A 20,031-nucleotide genomic window follows, 5' to 3' on the forward strand; every position below is an offset into this window, starting at 1 on the left:
CTTCTCTTCACAGAAACATGCAAGTTTTATCAGCTCACAGCCTCTTCCAACAGTTACAGTTCACTCGCACTTACTGTAGCCAGCCATCAAAAGCACCCTCAGTTTACCTGAAATTCAGAATGGATACAAAAAGCTACAAGGATACTTCTCAGGAAAAGGAGTCATACTGCCCATGGTATTTTACTCTGAATTATTAACATCACGCTTACATTCATCTACTGCTTATGAGCTGCAATTTAAGTATACTACCCTTCCAGCTCACTTCCAAGTACACAATTAAGACTTTACTCTTTTTGCATAATATATAGCAGTAAAATTACAGTCTACAGAAATAACAGTATTTCTCTAAGTAGATATTTAAGTAGTTTTGAAAAGATAGTCATACAAAGAATGAAAGACCACTCTTCCACAATGACTAGATTCAATGACATTTACAAGTCCCTTCCAACCCAAACTATCCTATGATTCTATGAAATATCCCTAAACAAATATGCCTAAAAACCTGCAATGAGAGATTCCCTAGTACTGTCCAGTCAGTTCTGGTTCTCACTAACCTGGGTACTAAGCCTTCAGTTCTGTAAGCAGAGGTTGTATGTATTATTTCTCTGGATTGATTGGGAAGACTGTACAAGAAACAGATCTCAGCACTTTGCGCTAAATAGAAGAGAAGCTTGTAAGCTTGTTCAGCTGTGCAAGATACTACAAAATATAATGACCTTGCCCTTTTCTTTGGGACCCAATGATACACATCTTTGTAGCACACTGTATTGATAAGGAAAAAACAACTTCAAGGAAAAAGCAACTTGACAGAAACCTAAAACTATTAATGACTGCTTACCTCCTATAGCTTCTGCAAGCCCTGAAAAATTTCAGGATATAAGGCACTAAGCTTGTTCTAAAGCAAACATTTCTGCAAGAGATAGCAGAAGCGTATTTATGTCAGTCAAAGCTAAAAATACTCTACTAGATGCGATACAGGATTCCATCCTTCTCTGAGGACGGCTCTGTAAAAAGCACGTATTTTCACTAAACTGTGGGTGTAGCCACTGACCTTTAGTTCCATATGCAGATGGAAATATTCCACGCATGTCAAAGTAATACCAGCTAATGAAACTGCAATGACATACAGGTGATACACAGCCAACAATCAAAGTGCACTTCTCAAACTTTTATTAACTGCTTAAGAGCTGTTTAACAGTCCTTAAATCATCATAACACAAGATTCAAACTTTTTAACTGACATGTTACAAAAAAAGGAACAAGGTTTAGACGAACCCTTACATAAAGCTCTTTCCCAAACTAGGCCTTCACAAGATTATCTTCTCATGCAACATTCCACTTACAGCACAACAAAATACAAACTAGTTTGGTATAAAGTAGTTTAATCCCATGACTCAAATTCTCTTGCAGAACACTCCATCTTTACTTCTCCTGCGTTCATGTTGCCTCTGCCTCTGTAATTCTAGGAAACACAACAGGTCCTAGTTTAGAATTATTAACACTCAATCATTTAATGGTAAGTCACCACAAAACAATTTTAGCTTTCTGCATGCATCTATCTCAATGTAATCAGAACGCTGCTTTTAAATAAATAGAAAGTTTTAATCATTAACCTCCTGTAGCACAAGGGTTTTTGACCCTGTTGTACAATTACTGCAGCTTAATCAACCTCAGATTTTATCAAGTGTTGGAATAACACTTCCCACAGTTCACATCCCAACTTCTTTTCTTACCTAACACAAATCAGTTCATAAAATTGTGGGGAAAAAAATTTCCATCTCCACTACATATCTAAGACTGACTGTCTGCATTACCTTCCCAATAAAATCCTTTTCCCCTGGAAAAAGAATAAAGCTCAGTGATCTCTAAGACTGCCTCAAAATGAACAGGTAAGATCCTCCGAAGACTCCTCTTTCAAATTCATCATTTGATTATCAAACGGCCTTTCCATAAAAAACTGGGCTGACTAAAAATGCAGAGTTTCTGTCAGACTGACATGAGAAGGTGTCATAAGAACTAGAACCTCGTGATCTCCAACTCAAAAGAGTTGGTGCACTATATGTATGTAATATTAAGGGCAGTATTCCCAATGCAAGCAGACAGATTTCACCTGAAAATCTACTCTATTCTGGACAAAGAGTCACGGTCAGATTTGGTAACTCAGAGGTTGTAAAGGACATGGACAGACTTGGACCTAGAAATGATGGATTTCATGAAATGCTGGGAGACACTACACAAAGGCTGGAGATGTGCATTTGGAAGCAATCTACTGAGATCCACCTTTGAAAGCAATCTAATAAAAAAGCAAAAATAAAGCATCCTTGAACTGGAATATAAAAGAAAGATCCACTGAGTCAAAACTTACTCTGCAAGAAAAGGTTCAGGCAAACATACACAACAGCTATAATGTGAGGATGCAAGTGTGAGAAGGAAGCAAGGTTTGTGTAACTGAGATCTCATGAAAACCCCCCAAAAAAATGATTCAGATCTAATAAGGGAACTAGCCAGCCAGGTAGAAACACCCAAACCACCCAATGCTTTCAGTAATTATGGTATGGGAAAAGATAAATAATGAAAGGAAAGTCAGAGCTTGAACTGAAACTTCCAGACACTGTGTAAGCAGTCAGAGCAATTATTTCTACTATGGTCTCAAAGAAAGTACATTTATAACATTTGAAAGCAACTGAGATATGATAAAGTTGTTATGGAATCAAGACATGAAGGAAGGAAATGCTTTCAAATAGGAGTACGCACAGAATTTAAATCCTAAAATTAGCAACACTAAGAGACTAGAAGGCTTCTCCCTATCACAGACATTAAGAATAATTTTGACACAGACCAGATTGGGGCATTTATCCAGCTATAATTAGCTGAAGTTTTCAGTCAAATGAGTTATTTGAATGGGTGATTCATAACAAGCAGTAACGGTATAATCAGCAACTATTTGCTCCCATCCTACATGTGCAGTAGAGAAATTTCTGAGCTACAGCTTTTGTGTATGCTTGCATGAATGTTTTCTTCCAGAGTAATCCTGATTTTATAGATCAAGAGTAAGGCAGCTAAGTAAGAGGCCACACTGTAAGAGTCCAAGTCAAGCAACTTGTCTGAAATTAGTTTCAGTAATACTGAATTCTTTTAAGATACACAACTAAGAAAAGTTACAATTACACTCAAAACAGTTTCAGCGGCATTACTCTGGATATATACCAATGAAGACAGTTTTAAACTCAGATGAAGTTCTAATAGTCAAGACTTTTTAATTTCCAGACCTACCTTTTGGGTATTAACTGGGAGTCGTCCCCCTTTAGCCTCAAAAGCAACTTCTGTCAACCAAAAAGGAACTTCCTGCTGTTCTGTAACTGTACCAAAGATGTAACAGGTGCTCAGTACATTCAAGTGAAATCTAAAAGAACAGAAGAAGTTAAGCACTAAGATTTGAAACTTACATCTGAAAGCACTTTAACTAGAGGTTGTGCAAGATGACCATCTGAATTGTTATCAAAGAAGCCAACTGCTTTCCCTATATTTCCACAACGACCAGTTCGCCCAATTCGGTGTACATACTCCTCAATGGTGGAAGGAAGATCAAAATTAATAACATGCTGAACGCTTTCAATGTCCAGACCTCTTGCTGCCACTGAGGTTGCCACAAGAACCGGACATTTTCCAGAGCGAAAATCCTGAAGAGCTATTTCTCTCTCTCTCTGTTCTCTATCTCTACAAAGAAAGCAAGGGTTAGAATGGATGTCTCCAAAAACCTACAGCATTATTTAAAATACAATTTAAATGCCATGTTTCATGGACAGAAGCTCTTGGGGGGGACAAAAACAAAACCAGACCTAAACAACTCACAGGCTGCCAGTTTAGGTTTTCTGAATTTTTAACTAAGGAGAAGCAAGACCAAGGAACTGTTTTAATTTAGGTCTCTAGAGAAATTGAGGGTATTTAAAAGAACTGGAGTTAATTACGCATCAAACTCACTGCCTCTCTAAGATAATCCACTTGCTTAATTGATTACAAGTGCTTTTCCTACAGCTCTGTAGCAGGGAGCCAGTACAGCAAAGACAAAGTCTACCTAGACTCCTGCATAGGCCATTTTTCAAATATACTAAAAAGTGTGGCCAGTCAACAGTACAGAACTTGTCTTTTTGTTTATCATCATGACAAGAAAACTAGATTTGCTGTGGCATTTGCCTGTTTAAAGAATATTTACAGATTATCCAGTACTTAACTACTGGGTCAGAACTTCACTCATGTTCTTTATTGTCCAAATACAAAAATAAATTAGAAAGCTAAACAGTGCTCTTTAGGATCTCAACATGAGATATATAGTGAAGCCTGGTACGACCACTACTCCAGTGAAGAGTAACCGTCCTAACTTCAACTCAAAAAGGTAAAGCGAATCAGAAACCAGTAACATTCATTACAGTTTAACAGCTCCCATTGAACTAGTTATTCTCTATGTAAGTATACTTCAACTCACAGTACAATAATTCAACAGAAATGTATTAAGACCCTCCTCCCACACAAGGGAGTTGTAGGTTAGCAATAAAGACTCGCCAGGAATGGAAGGCCAGATCTTCTCCAAAGCTGTGTGGCTTTCACACACCTATAAATCCAACAGCCACGGGATACACACAAACATCCTGCATCTGCATGCTAAGACAACTTTAGCCCTTCTTCAACCTTGATATTATGATGTCTGTCAGAACACATGGCAAGCTAAACTACATAGATACGGCCAAACATTTGAGTTCTCAGGAAAAGCTTCTTTTAAAAGACACAGTTATTAGGTCACTTTCATTTTAAAAATACTTACCCATGGATACTAGTGGCTGGTATGTTTTCTTGACAAAGAAAGCATGCAATGAAGTCTGCTTTTTTCTTTGTGTCCACAAAGACCAGGGTTCGTTCATTACCTATGGTGAACAGAAGTTTAAAGCCACTGCAGTTTGAAACATGATGCACTTTCACCACTTAGAGCTGCACTTACCTACAGATATCAACACTTAATACAGGCAGACATTTTGAGTAAAGTCTTCAAAGTATGACTGTAATGAATACCCTATTCTGAGCTAATTAAATCCAATCTATCAATTTCTAGATCAATATGGAAACTGAGTGAAGACACACACATTCTGTTTACCCCAATAAAAGGAGGAAACAAACATTGTTCCCTGAGACAAGCAGGCATTCCCTTTCTACAGAATGTGGCTAAAGGCAGCATATTATCCTGAGCACTGAACAGCAAGATTCCACAGAATTTTTTAATTCCCAACGCACATTCAGTCTTCAGCACTAAAACTTAAGACATACAGAATAAAAATGGAAAAATCCCAGACACTAAAAAAATACAGGCCCAAACATTCACACAGTAATTTTAATACACCTATAATCTTGAGGTAATACCCCCAGATGCTGAAGTATTGTAACCGACCATATAAAGTAGAAAACCATCTAGGAAGGTTGTCTGCTAGTACTAGAGATGAGTCACTGGCATTTACTGGGCATTAGACTAAATTCAATGACATTTACAAGTCCCTTCCAACCCAAACTATCCTGTGATTCTATGAAATATCCCTGAAGAAATATGCCTAAAAACCTGCAATTCTCCAAGTTCTGCTTCAAGCTTCGTCAACAGTCTTGTAAAGTATGTAACAGACAATAAAATCATAGAACCTTTGAAACCTTTTAAACACAAGTTTAAAATCAAGCAATTTTTGACTTCCCTGGTAAACAACTGGCATTAAGGAAAGTTACCTATGCTGTGTAGAACTTCTAGCAGTTTAGTCCTCTTGAAATACTGAGGAACTTGAAGAATACTTTGCTGAACATCACTGCATGCTCCACCCACACGTCCGACAACAACAAATAAAAAATCAGTTTTCAAAAATTCACCAGCTAGCCTGAAAAAGAGACAAAATTGAGCAACGTGAAACATACTACGCAATTATTTTTGCTTTAAAATCACATGTTTTCATTTATGTTTAAGCAACACTTACAACAAATAATTTTATCCTCCATCTTGTGAGGAACAGTACAAGTAGTCTTATGTACATTTTTTAAAAAGCCAGGAGAGTCTGCATTGTTTCAGTCCAGAACACAAAACACATCCTGGGCTGCATGATACATGACCAGCAGGTTAAGGGACTCTACCTCTGCTTTTTTAAGATCCCAGCTGGAGTACTGCATCCAGCTGTGACTTCTTCAACCCAAGACAGACATGCCAGAGAGGATGCACAGAGGCCACAATGATGATCGGAGGGCTGGAGTCCCTCTCCTCTGAAGACAAGCTAAGAGTTGAGGAGTGGGGGCCATTCAGCCTGGAATGACCTTATTGCAGCCTTCTAGTACCTAAAGGGGGTTTATCAAAAAGAGGGAGAGAAACCTTTTACACAGGCTGATAGGACAGGACAGGTACAGGCTGGACAGACAATGGATCAAGATTAGACCTGGAGGGAAAGACTTGGGGGTGGCTGGTAGATGAGAGGCTGAACATGACCCAGCAAGGTGCACTTGCAGCCCAGAAAACCAACTGCACGTTGGGTTGCACCAAAAGCAATGTGGCCAGCAGGGCAAGGGAGGGGATTATGGCCCTCTACTCTGATACTGTGAGACTCCACCTTTGTTCAGCTCTGGGGTCTCCAGTATAAGAAAGATGTGGACCTCCTGGAATGAGTTCATGGAGGCCACTAACCTGGTAACAGGGCTGAAGCACCTCTCCTAGGAAGACAGACTGACAAGAGGTGGGGTTGTTCAGCCTGGGGACAGGAAGGTTTCAGGGAGATCTTGGAGTAGCCTTCCAGGGTGAGCAGCTGTACAGTACTTAGCTGCCAGCTGGGATTAAACCAGAGCCTTTTAGTGGGAGATAAAAGCCTCACACACTAAACTGAAGTTCTCCAGTCAACTAGAAAAATGCATGGTTCTCTCAACTCACATGTACAGAAAGAGATACAACTATCAGATCAAAGGTCTATATAATAGCAGAAACAAATCCAGGTATAAAACCAAGCACTATGTTAAAATTAGATCTGATTATATTCACTGAACAGAAATGCAGGACTATCTGAACCCAAGAGGACCAAAGAAAGCACCTTGTCCAATACTACCAAAATAATATACTGTTTAAAGCCCTCCCGGTAGCAGAGTATGGGAAATCATTAGCTTTCCTGACTTCAGCACCAGAAAAGCATTAAATCCAGTAATGAAATGACTCCAGAAAAGAAGAGTTTTCACACTCTAAAATGCAAAAACTACCTTTAGGCATTTCAGTTTCAAAAGGTTACAAGAACAGGGGCAAGAAAAAACAGCCTCAAAGTTGCACCAGGGGAGGTTTAGACTGGCTGTTAGGAAAAAAAATCTTCACTGAAAGAGTTGTCAAGCATTGGACCAGGCTGGCCTGGAAAGCAGTGGAATCACCACCACAGAAGGTACTTAAAAGATGTGCAGATGTGGCACCTGGGGGCACTGGTTTAGTGGTTGACTTGCTGGTTCTGGGTTAACGGTTAGACTTAATCAGCTTAAGGATCTTTTCCAACCTAAATGCTCCTATGATTCTAATGTTATTATGCAGTTCCAAACCATGATGTAAGCACTCAGGTTTCTGAAGTCTTCCACCAGCACTTGTAAATCCTGCAGGACTGACAGTAGAAAGGTACATCTTTTTTCATTAAACAGCAGCAGACCATAAATGTCTTTCACAGTTCAAGGAATCTCCTCCTTTCAGATGCTGGTAGTTAGACTACTCTTGATTCATCCCAACAAGTGCAACAAAAGGACATAACAAAAGCCTGGGCAAAATCACAATGATAAAAACAGACCTAGAGACCAAGGGACCCAGATTCTTCTTTCAAACCCAAAACCTCAGCAAATCAGAGCACTCTGTGTATCTTACAGGGAGATACACATGCCTGGTCTCTTCCCAGGATACATTGAAAAGTGAGACCACATTCCTGCAGAAACAAGTAAACACATGGAATGAACACAAACTATACTTGTGTACAGTATCATTTGAATTCTTGATTCCCAGCTGAGCAAGCAATATCATTATTAGTTCACTACAAGATTATTTTTCCATACAAAGAACCTATGAAAAAAGTCTTGACAAGGAAGCAAAGCCACAACAGGCAAGTCCTGCTTTAAGAAAGGTGATACATTTCCACATCAGTAGTCAGCACTACTTGACTAACAGAAGAAAACAGCCCACTCCCCTATTTCATTCAGGAGAGTCAACTACAGAAAAGTATTTTCTCCCTGCCTCAAAAAAGATCTTTCAGACTTTTTGAAGATGGAAATAAGTTGTCAGGATTTGACTCACGGAAGTACCAACACACTTTGTAATCTCTGCAAGAGTCACCAAAATTATTTGTACTGCTCCAACTGAAGTTTAGACTCTTCTGATTTGACAATGAGTATTCAGATGCTGGTGTCTTGAAAAGCAGAAGAAATACTAAATAGTTTCCATCCGCATGCAGGGAATTAGTTGTTTTGTTCTGTTACTCAGCAACCATACTACCATCTGTTGAAGACTGCTCCCTTAAGAAAGAAGACTTTAAAGGTAATAAGTAGTAAATACGTAAGATGTATTGTAAACCCACATCTGGACACTTTAAAACTACTGAAAATAAATACCAATTATCTACATAAATAAGAACTGTGTATCAAACACTGGTAAGTTGAGCAATAATTGGTATGTCTCATTAGCCAAAGACAGTGCCATCAGTGCTGGTGAAATGGCAGCATCACTGGTTTTCAGCTTGCACAGATGTGATGGGGGAGGAACAAGAAACCAAAAAGAGGAACATGAGGACTTCTGCAGAAGTGGAATTTAAAAGCCTTCAGACCACTTTCTAAATTACTTTGGAGTTCTCACCTAAATTAAGCCGTTAATGTTTTAGAGTCCCTGCTTCAGTCAAGCAAGGAATGTTAATATCATAGCTTTCAGTATCTTCAAGTAAGATTATAAGCTTTTTAAAATTAGGAGTGTTCTTAACTCCCCAGATATTTAGTTCTATACGAGTACATCTTCAGATATATTTCTATTTTTATTCTACTCACCTCTGAACTTCTTCAGGAAAAGTAGCACTGAACATTAGGGTTTGGCGTTTTTCTTTTTGTGGCATGTCTGGGAAAGATACCAGCTTCTTCATATCTGCGCCAAAACCCATATCAAGCATGCGGTCTGCTTCATCTAGCACCAAGTATTTCACATTATGCAAGCCAATCTGCAAGTATTTCAGTCAAAGAAAAACACTACTGGTTCACTGACAGTATACACTTTAAAAATATCCTAATTGCCAAAATCCATCTTTTACTTATTTAAGTTAATAAAAAATGGAAGTATTATGATTTGTTCACACCTCAACCTCTACTCAACCTTTTAATCTGCACTAATTCTAGCAGTAGGCACACACCACAGTGCTTCAGAACTTGGTTCAGCAATGTAAACACAGAGCCTAGAGATCAACTATAATTCAGCCCACCTATTTTGGAATTATGCCTTGAGTTTTAGAAAGGTTCTCTCATGTAACCCTTAAACATTCTCAAAAAATTTTTTTTTTCTGAAAAACAAGTATGTCAGAAAGCATTATTAAGACTATCACAACTTCACTGTTGCTGACCAAGACTATCACTTTTAGTGAAAGCCTGACAACTGCAGAAAACTAATCTCCAGTTTATCACCAAGAAGCACTTTTCCAAACCTCGTTTGTTCAGTGAACATCACTGAGTCACCACTGTAACACGCAGCAATTTCAATACGAATTTACAATGACTGGGAAAATAAAAATTCAAATAAAGTATTATATAACCTGGACTTTTTGTATTTTGAATCAGTATGAAAATATAGTTCCAGATAGACAAAAAGCCATTGTAGCAAAACAAACAGGACATCAAGTGAACATCTACCATGGAATATGCCACAAGAACTAAGAGAAGCTGTTCCATGTATTTAAGCTATAAAATTTTATTGCCATGACCACTGCAGCCACTTTGATTTAGACTGGTATTTTCCAGCTGACTCTGAAAGGAACAGAAGGGATCTAGACTCAGGCTACTCCTTCAAAAACCATCATGGGAATTTAGATAGAAGAAAACCTCACTTGTATTTCAGTGCCTGTACAAAGGCAGCATACTGATAGATCCACTGAACACCAATCTGTTTCTAGTGATTTTAAAGAATGAAAGATGGTACTTTATCTTTTAGGTAAAAGTATTTAGGGAATTTAGATGAAGTGTTAAGATCTTACCTTTCCTCTTCCAATGATGTCTAGAAGCCTTCCTGGAGTGGCACAAAGTATATTACAGCCTAGCTTTATCTGACGAATCGAATAGCCTGTTTGTGTACCTCCATAGATCACAACAGGCCTTATACAAGTTCTATTATGTAGAAGAAAATTTGGATTAATTTTGTAAGTATGCAAACAGTATTGTTTCATGAAAATTCAAAAAAATAGTAAGAGCTAAAGAGTGGTTTAACTCCTTCAGCATACAGCTTGGTCCAAAAAGAGCACTCAAAACCAGAAACTCACTCAAAGTAAGCTTAAAGTTCACCCTCACACTATGTAACAGAGGCTGCCCAAGTGGCTTGCTAGGAACAAACACTTGATTTCACCTGCATTCTCCCCTCTCCCTTCAACTGAGACCTACTAACAGTAACAGCCAAAATGGTATAAAGACTTTGTCCCTTTTTATACAGCATACTCAGAAAAACCAGAACCACCACCACATACGCCTCTAGAGCTTCAGAAGTAAACTTTGCAGACCTTAAAAGGGAAAACAAAAAAATACATGTATGGAATCTTTGTAAAGCAGCTAATCACACTGGCCATACAGTGTGTGACTCAAGGATTAGAGAGCAAATCCATTCAAAGACTATACTACTCACTGTTCTTCCCAGCAGGCTTTTTGGTTACATCTACCAAGTAGAGCTGTATCAGATACTCTTCTGCAGAAAACCCCTTCTCTAAGCAAGAACCACCATATGCAGCACTGAAGCATGTTTACAAACTCATCTTTATAACCTTCTGCTAAGATTTTAACATGCATGCTAGGAGTATTTTCACACCCAAATTCAAATGGTCTTTTCCTGAAGATACTAATTCAGCTTCATATGCAACAATGGTGATCAGATAAGCCTGGTAAATTTTTACCGAAGTTAATCAAAACTTTTCAGAAAACTTTAGTCAAGAATAGAAATTCCCTCTGGAATCCTACAATTTCAATATTTACCCACTATTAATATATGTATTTCATATTCCTATTTGCAAATTAAAGAGCCTAAGATCATAAATCTGAACTGATCAATAAGCATGCTATTCTTTAGACACTACATATTCACATCTTGACACTAACTCGTTCTCATTTTTACTGCAGGCCAGCTGTAGCAGAAAGTTCTGGACTGAAACGTTATTTTATGGCAAAATCATCTGTATCTAGTTTAAAATAGCATAATGAACAGAATCAGCTACAAAGTTATAACAGATTTAGAGATTAAGAAGCTGTTCTTAATAACATCCTTAGTTATTGATCATTCAATAACATGATCACTCCTCCTGAGGACAGCCAGCCTCCAAGTGTAAGCTGCTTGAACAAAAGCAAGTACAATTTATCCCACCAGATTTTGCAGCGATGATGTTCTGCATTCCACCTCCAAACAGTAACGAACTGTTACATACAATAGATTTAGTTCTCTTCTGTACAGTGGTAAAACCTATTACTTAATAGTGAAAACATTAATGACAAATCTAGTACAAATGTACTCTCCCACAATATTCAAGGACTTAAAAACAAGTTTAAACCTTTTGTTCTGTTTTGAAAGCTCAAAGAGTTTCTTTGAGCTGTGATGTGTCTGTCCAAGACCAGAAACACAGGGAAGCGAGAGTCATTAGAAACCATCACTGAAAGTTAACTAAAACCCGTTAACATCCACCTCCATTTTGCAAAGATGAAAGTAAAGCAAGTATAAATTGCAAAAGGCAAGCTAGTAGTTTCTTCATATTGAATACATCTAGTGCAGGTAGCTCAGTGTGCAGCAGTGCAAGCTACAGACTGACCTCCCTCTGAGTGGCAGGAAATGGCTGGAGCCCAGGCAAAAGATCATGAACTGGAGCTGACCCTTTGCTTAACAAAGGGCACAGGGACCTGCATCACTAGGTGACCTAACACTCAGACTCCGCAGGAGCAAATAACTCAGTAAAAAGACCTCAGAATATTAGGTACATAAACTGTGACCATATAAAAGCCCAGTGATTCTGTTGTTCAGGGGTCCCTTCAGGAGACATCCTGCTCGAGCTGTTACACATTGCTGCACAACAATGAAATTACTTGAAGGAAACGGAGGTCTGAGATTCTGCTATGGGAAACCTGGGGTCGAGTCAGTGAGGAAGCCTCATCTGACTCTCTGAGCGGTGTGCGTAAAAAGTCAAGTAGGGCAGCCAGCAGCTCACTAGAGCCACCTGCTGCAAAGGGACTTCAGTCCCAGCAGTTGAAGTCCCTCCTGGCGGCGTCAGAATGACTGCTAGAGTGGCTCCCGGATGGTCAGACAGGACAATGCGCTTAACACTACTTCTAAGAAATTTAAGAAATTTTCTCATCAGTGACAAGCTGAATACTTATCTCCTCTTCAAGCTGGAGTAAGCCTTCCATTCAGGCACTCATCCACCCCAGTATCAGGAAGATTAGGCACTTAAAACCCTAGTCATATAGTAAGAAACTTGCTAGCCAGTATTATAATGTGAACTCATTACAATCTAAATTCAAATGTTTGTAATTTGATTGGCACAAAAATATTTGCAAGTACTTATGAAAAAAACAAAGCACTGCTGATTCAAGCAAAGTAATAATCAATACCAGGCAACAGTGCAAAAACTTACCCATACACAAATTTTCTTGCTTCTAGGAAGATCTGATTTATCAGTTCTCTAGTTGGGGCAGTAATAATACATTCCGGTTCTTGCTGCTCTTTAAAGCTACTGGCAGTTACACCATCCCTCATCATCTGGGCCACAACTGGTACAAGAAAGGCTGCCTGGGGGAAAAAAAAAACCACAGTAGTATTTGCGCTGTTTAAGTCTTAAAAGCTTTAATCAGTCCCATTAAAACCTGCATATCAATCTTAAAGCTTGAATGACAGTGCACACAATGATAAAGGAAATCAGACTGCAAAACGATTGACCTGAACCTACAAGAGAACATTTAAGCTTTTTTCTCCTTGTTAAATAGTATATAAGTATCTCTCTGGATCTTAACAGTCTAGTAACACAGGAATACAATCGTGCAGTGGCTAACTTTCCATACGGTTCCATACACTGATGATATACCCTGGTAATTAAGTAAACCAAGATCAAAACCATCCTTAATGTGTACTTAAAAGCTATAGGTTATCATCAGTAGGTCTGTAAAGTAACCATGTACTAACATTCTCCAGATTACTAAAACAGCAGATCAGTTTGCAACACAGCTGCACCACACCAGCACACTTACTTCCAAGTAAGACTAGCTACCCACAAAACCACATCTGCACAGCCGTCCCAAAAGCATTCAGAGTAAGTATTTAGAGCATAGGTTTTGGATACTTCCCTTTCTGCAAAGGGAAGAAGTCTTTCAAAAGAAGTAACTAGTAAGCTACATTAAAACAAAACCAGGATTCCACACTGAACAGCAAAAAGCTACACCTCATAACCAAACATTCCCATCCACCAGCTGTCAGTGGCTAGGTTTGGGTACATTAGACGATTTAAAAAGTTGAGACAACTTTCAACTTAGTATCAATTCTCAACCCCATTCCACGATTAAAAGTGAATCACCTAAAATCAAGTCTGGTGCAGATCAGACTTCATCAAACTAAGTATGACAAACCTGCACAACATGGTTAGAATCTGGCGTAAGTTTGAAAAAAACCTAAAAACATACAAAACTCATCCACACACACAAAAGAAAAACAATCAAAAAAAAACCCCAAAAGAAAACAAAAAGACCCCAACAAAACAGAAAACAACCCACCAAATAAAAAACAAACAAAAACTCCCAACCAAACAAAAAAAAAAACCTCACTAAAACAAAAAAAAAAAAAAACCACAAAATCCCACACAACACAAAAATCCCTACTTTCAACTGCTGAGTCTTCTCATCAGCAGTTTCTAGGAATGCCTGCCTATACTTCCGAATCCACAGCTGTAGTTCTGAAGGATGGCCTGTTGTATCAAGACACTAGTTTACTGAAATAAAGAATAAAGCCCAAAATGTGACAACCCTATCATCATCCTTATCTGTGCCTGATACCTGCCATTGCTGTGCAAGTGAAATTATGAGACAACAAGCAGCCAGGCATCTGAAATGCCAAACAGCGAAGCATCCCCTCAAATGCGTCCAGTAACACACTTTCAGTAGAATGAATACTGCACAAAATGCTTACAGTTTTTCCTGATCCTGTCTGGGCACATGCCATTAAATCCCGTCCTGCCAGTATAATAGGAATGCTGTACTTCTGCACTGGAGTAGGTTTAGAGTATCCAGCTTTAGCAATGTTCACAGTTAAAGTATGACAGATGTTAGTGTCTGCAAAACTCTGTAAGAAAAAAAATTAACAGTTATTATACAATCATGGAAGGTATAAGCTTAAAACCCAAAATGCTTACTGTAGGATACAGACATCCAAATACTAAAGAGTGTTAACTTTAGAGGTAGTCTCACCAGTCATTTAGATTGCCAAGGCTCCTACAAGTAAAAGCCCCAAAGGTCTCTAAAATCTGCTCATGCCATTCCAATGACATTGTTGGTAGGACAGTGAATGCTTTCAGCTGGTCTTACTAGTCTTACAAGAAAACTGCTCAGAAGCCATACACCTGGATTCAAGCACATCAACTCACATAGCAAGCTATGAAAACCCTGACACTGAGGTTTCATTTCACACAGGAGCTACACATGGCCTTCTGCGCTAAAACCAGTAAGGGTTGCTAAAACAACGTTCCTAGCCAGGACCAATAAGCAACACAGGTGACAAAAATCAGTTTGACTTCAGCAAGAACACCTTTCAGAAGATGGATGGGGAGAACACCTCTGCATCTTACTCTTTCAACACAGGTACTACTAACCCCTCTACACTTCTCATTCTTTTCCGTAAAAAGAGCTTTTTTCTTTTTAAACACTGGCCACCCAGTATAGATAAAAACCAAAGTTATAGGTTAAACAATGAACTCCAGCCATGGAGAACAGGGCTAGAAATTACTTTAAAACACCTCTCTGTCCAAACAAATACTACCCCAACAGGTGTTAATTTACATTTTTCAAGATCCCCCGGTAACTGACTTCAGTAAGATAACTATACCAGCCTACCCAGAAACTGCAGTCAATGATCTCTTTCTTCCAATATCTAAACTGGTATTCTTCTGCAATTTAATGACTTTTCTTCCTATATATCCAGTATTACTTTCTCTGGACCATTTATGCATTTTGTTAGTGTTACTGTGAATTCAAATTTTTATCTTTCAAATGGGGAGCACCTCCTTCCACCATCACACTGTCTGCAAGATGCAGTATTTTTTATTAGTATTTTCATTAGCTGCAAATATCAAACCCACTACACACCCTGGTAAATCATGCTTCACATAAACTGTGAGATTAATCAGTTCACTAACCATCAATGCTGCTGGAGGGTCCAGTCCTGACACTTCAACAACATTTTCATCGTACTTGTCAAAATTCATTCCTGCCTGATAATGGGCAAAGATGGCTTGTTCATCATCAGATGGAGGAGGGGGCACGTAAGTCACCTTTGGACCTTAAGAACACAAACACTTAGAAGTTCACAAGCAATATAAAGAGAAGTTAAAATAAACTATTTTAAGTATGGAGCTATTGAAGTTAAGTTCAGTGAGATGTCATTTGGATTTCCCTCCCTTTTTCAGGAAGGCACAAAATTCCATATGTTCGGTCTATCAGAACTTAATTTTATACTACGAGACCTAAAATTTACCTACACACGAAGTCAGACGTCTAAAGCATTCATGTCTCACATTCACTCAAGGACCACACCTTCAAGAGCTACTCACAAAAATTAAATTAGGCTTCTTTATCATCCAGACAGACATACGCTCTTATGGCACAAGGACATGCATCCCATGCCAACAAATCACTCTTTCTGAAGAATTCTCTTTCAACATGAAATTCTATACAGATAGGTGCAACTGTTGCATACCAATACCCAGAACAGTTTTTAACACACTAATACACTATGTCACTAGTACACTAAGACACTAGTACACTATGGTCATGAAAAAGGAATTACTATTCTGTGTGAAGGTTGCAGCTATGTCCACTGAGCACTAGCATGTTGCCTCTATAAACACTTCAATTCCTAAAAATCATTATTTGAACTAAAAATCTAAAAAAACTGAGCTGAACTAAGTCAAATAGAGGCAAATCAACTGTTCTTCAGGTATTAAGGATCACTTCTGAAAATGTATACACAAAATGTATATATAATCACTGGATCACAGAATGGTTTGAGTTGGAAGGAATGTTAAAGATCATCCAACCCTCGTGCCACAGGATGGATGCCTTCCACTAGACCACATTGCTCAAAGCTCCATTGAATGTGGCCTTGAACACTTCCAGGGATGAGGTATCCACAAGCTCTCTGGTGAGCCTGTTCTAGTGTTTCACTGGAACTCACCCTCTGAGTAAAGAGCCATTTAGCCATCTTCTCTACAATGAAAAATATTTTAATGATTATCACACAAGGTGTGCTTACATGGAGATTATCAGCCATCTACCAATGGTTTAATCCCATTCCTAATTTGAATTATGGTACTTTTGTGAATAATGTATTACTATGCTCTAGGTAGGACAACATACACGTAGCCAAGTACAGCAGCATCAGTGGCAAAAGAATACAGCAGGACTATGGGTGAAAAATCCCTAGCAGACAAAAAAAAAACCCCCACCTTTAAAATAAAGTTAAATCAGGAAGAAGTGGCTTGTCAGAACTATACATCTTACTTGTTAGCACTGACAAAGTAATTCTGCTTACAGAGTGTAGAAGAAGGGTAAAAGTCTAGATCAACTCGTAAAACTTGGCAAGTTCTTTAAGGCTTACTTTCAATTCTGGGGTTAGCACCTCTGCTTCACCATGCATTAACTGAACCAGTAGCAGCAAGACAAAAAAAATTATGTAACCAACAGCTTTGAAAATTAAATAACTAAAATTCAAACAAGTTACAAACATGTCTTTTGCACGCATACAACCAAGATACCTAACATTTGCAGAAGGTTCTTAACAGGGAGAAAAACGACAATATTTGGCAGAATTAGGAAGGAACTGCTTAGTCATTTATCACCAATAAGGAAATTTGTATGGCTCGACCCTGCTATTAAGAAGTCTCACCTGCACCATCTGCGACTGTTCCTCTTTCTCTAGAGTCAAGAGTTCCAGACTGAGGTAAGTCCCTCTGCCCACCTTTAGTACCTGTAAGTAACAAACGTGTAGTGCATATAAGGTATAAAATCAGTATAATGAAATACTACAACTAAAGCCAGTGCTACTTACTCCAAAAAAATCTGCAGTGCAACAGTCCCAACAACAACTTCATTAACTCCAACCTATACTGTACTATACCCAGTAACACTCGTTTTTTGAAGAGATCACTCATATTCCACAATACAGCTGAAGAACAGAACTAGTAGTAGGAGTTCTCAGTTCTCAGGGAGCAAGCAAATCCAGAAAGAGTTACTAAACATATGCTGTACCCATACAAACTACTCCGTGTGGGAAAAAAAGGCCCAAACCATCATACTTACCTTGTCCAAAGCCACCACAAAATCCTTTAAACCCTCTGCTTTGTGTACTAGCACCATCCACAGTGTTTCTTTCTTGAAAACCTGCAATACAGCATAGCACACAGTAAGCGTGCCCATTCCTGCACGAGCAGATCAAGTGCCTTTTATCTGGCTGACAAACAGAAGCCATTTCAAAGCTTTCACTCTTGACTGCTAGTTCTCACGGAACGAGCAAAGCCACAAAGAATGACTGGTGTATGCTGCCATCATACAAACCAGTCAATAAAAAAAACCAAAAAACACCTTACTCTCACCTTGTCCAAAGCCAGCATGAAATCCTTTAAACCCTCTGTTTTGTGTAATAGCATCTTCTCTGTTACCTTCTTGAAAACCTGCAGTACAACATAAGACAAAATAACCTAGTTTGCTCAATTTTGTGTGTACAAATGCCATTTGTCTGGCAGAAAAGCAGAAGCCACTTCATGGCTTTCACCCTTGTAGTGGTAATTCTCAGGGAGCAAGCAAATCCAGGAAGATCTACTAAACATATGCTGTACCCATACAAACTACTCAGTGTGGAAAAAAAAGACCCAAACCATCATACTTACTCTCACCTCGTCCAAAGCCACCACGAAATCCTTTAAACCCTCTGCTTTGTGTACTAGCACCATCCACAGTGTTTCTTTCTTGAAAACCTGCAATACAGCATAGCACATGATAAGTAAGCTTGCCCATTCCTGCATGAGCAGATCAAGTGCCTTTTATCTGGCTGACAAACAGAAGCCATTTCAAAGCTTTCACTCTTGACTGCTAGTTCTCACAGAACGAGCAAAGCCACAAAGAATGACTGGTGTATGCTGCCATCATACAAACCAATACAAAGTCAATACAAAAACTTACTCTCACTTTGTCCAAATCCTTTAAACCCTCTGTTTTGTGTAACAGCATCTCTTCCATTGCCTTCTTGAAAAAAAAAAAAAGTACAGCATAGCACACAGTAATTGAAGTTTGCCTAATTTTGATGTGCAGGTCAAATGTCTTATATCTGGTAATTATTCTTCTCAGTCCTTGTTTCATGACTCCACATAAAAGTTTAATATAACTAAGCGATTTGCCTAAACATATGAAAAAAATGAAGACAGGGAGGACTTTTTGCCAAGAAGTCTGACAGATAACAATACTGCTCTTCTGTACAATTTCAAGAAGTAAATCAAACATTAGGTTTTTAACTATTTGACTTTATATGCGTATATGCTAAGCAAGCCACTAACTTCAAATCTTCTGTAAGGATGCAGATTGATTCAGACTTCTGGTTTGAGGGCAACTGACAGCACTTGTCCCTTCACAGTTTTCTTAACTGGTACTGTAGAATAAGGTGGCAATGCCAGTTGCTGCCTGCTATGAAACAAGGACTTGAAAATATGTCTTTCAGATCTATCAAATTCTATTTTTTTTTTTTTACTCAGAACTGCTTATTCAGTTGGCAGAGACAAGTATGTAGTGTATTTCTGCTTCTAATCCCTTTCCTTAGTCACTCTCCTGATGGGAAGAGAAAAGAAATAAACAGTCATATGCATAAACAAGGTATTCCACATTTTAGACTGTTAAGTTTTAGGTGCTGTCTAAGATCCAAACAACCAGCTTAGGTGATGATTTACTCTTTAGTCCTTTTTCTTCAGCTGAACATCTGCTCTATCATATTGTAACGACAAAGAGCACCATCTGGTACAGGACACCATGAAGTTCTCCTAGCACAGCATCTGTGGCTTCTTCTCCACCAATGCTTGGTGTCTATTACCAGTATGTCAGTCAGTTTGGCTTTTCCACATCAGTTCCAAAGAGATACAAAAATTACATCTTAAAGGCCCACATGCAAATGACAGTATCCTAAGTACCTATAAATACAATCGATCTTAAATACAGCTTGTGAGTTACTTGACAATTGCTGCTGGAGAGTCTACAGTAAAACTGCTTGTCATCAGTGCCCTCCATCAAACAAATCTAGCATTCCCCCATCATAATGCAGTTCGACCCAAAGGATGCAGAAATTGTATAGAATTTTTTCAAAGAATAAACTGTGCTGTGTTTGACTGGGATAGAGTCAATTTCCTTCATAGCAGCTGGCACGGGGCTGTACTTTGGACTTGCCAGAAAGTGTTGATAATACAAGGATGTTTTCAGTTAGTGCTGAGCAGTACTCACACTGAGTTGGGGCCTTTTCCATGCCTCACCCCACCTCACCAGCAAAGGGAAAGA

General features: G+C 38.7%; 1 protein-coding gene across 4 annotated transcripts in view; it reads right to left on the reverse strand.

Moving 5' to 3' along the window:
• Positions 1 to 1,147: 1,147 nt before the first annotated feature.
• Positions 1,148 to 20,031, reverse strand: part of DDX4 (DEAD-box helicase 4) — a 20,280-nt gene continuing 1,396 nt past the window's right edge. The window contains exons 4-18 of one of the 4 annotated variants that reach the window (XM_017744190.1): positions 18,676 to 18,746; positions 18,390 to 18,470; positions 18,090 to 18,167; positions 17,797 to 17,877; positions 17,384 to 17,464; positions 15,636 to 15,778; positions 14,414 to 14,566; positions 12,873 to 13,027; positions 10,248 to 10,377; positions 9,058 to 9,224; positions 5,761 to 5,906; positions 4,820 to 4,919; positions 3,447 to 3,717; positions 3,274 to 3,354; positions 1,148 to 1,462 (exon numbers count right to left, since the gene is read on the reverse strand). In XM_017744190.1, coding sequence (XP_017599679.1) covers positions 1,382 to 1,462; positions 3,274 to 3,354; positions 3,447 to 3,717; positions 4,820 to 4,919; positions 5,761 to 5,906; positions 9,058 to 9,224; positions 10,248 to 10,377; positions 12,873 to 13,027; positions 14,414 to 14,566; positions 15,636 to 15,778; positions 17,384 to 17,464; positions 17,797 to 17,877; positions 18,090 to 18,167; positions 18,390 to 18,470; positions 18,676 to 18,746 — 1,819 coding nt within the window. In that variant the 3' untranslated portion in view covers positions 1,148 to 1,381. Of the gene's footprint in view, positions 1,463 to 3,273; positions 3,355 to 3,446; positions 3,718 to 4,819; positions 4,920 to 5,760; positions 5,907 to 9,057; positions 9,225 to 10,247; positions 10,378 to 12,872; positions 13,028 to 14,413; positions 14,567 to 15,635; positions 15,779 to 17,383; positions 17,465 to 17,796; positions 17,878 to 18,089; positions 18,168 to 18,383; positions 18,471 to 18,675; positions 18,747 to 20,031 lie in introns of all 4 variants that reach the window. The other 3 variants (XM_017744182.1, XM_017744197.1, XM_017744206.1) reach the window with 3 other exon arrangements.

The sequence above is a fragment of the Corvus brachyrhynchos genome, unplaced genomic scaffold, assembly GCF_000691975.1.
Source record: "Corvus brachyrhynchos isolate BGI_N302 unplaced genomic scaffold, ASM69197v1 scaffold310, whole genome shotgun sequence".
NCBI classification, from domain to species: Eukaryota; Metazoa; Chordata; class Aves; order Passeriformes; family Corvidae; genus Corvus; species Corvus brachyrhynchos.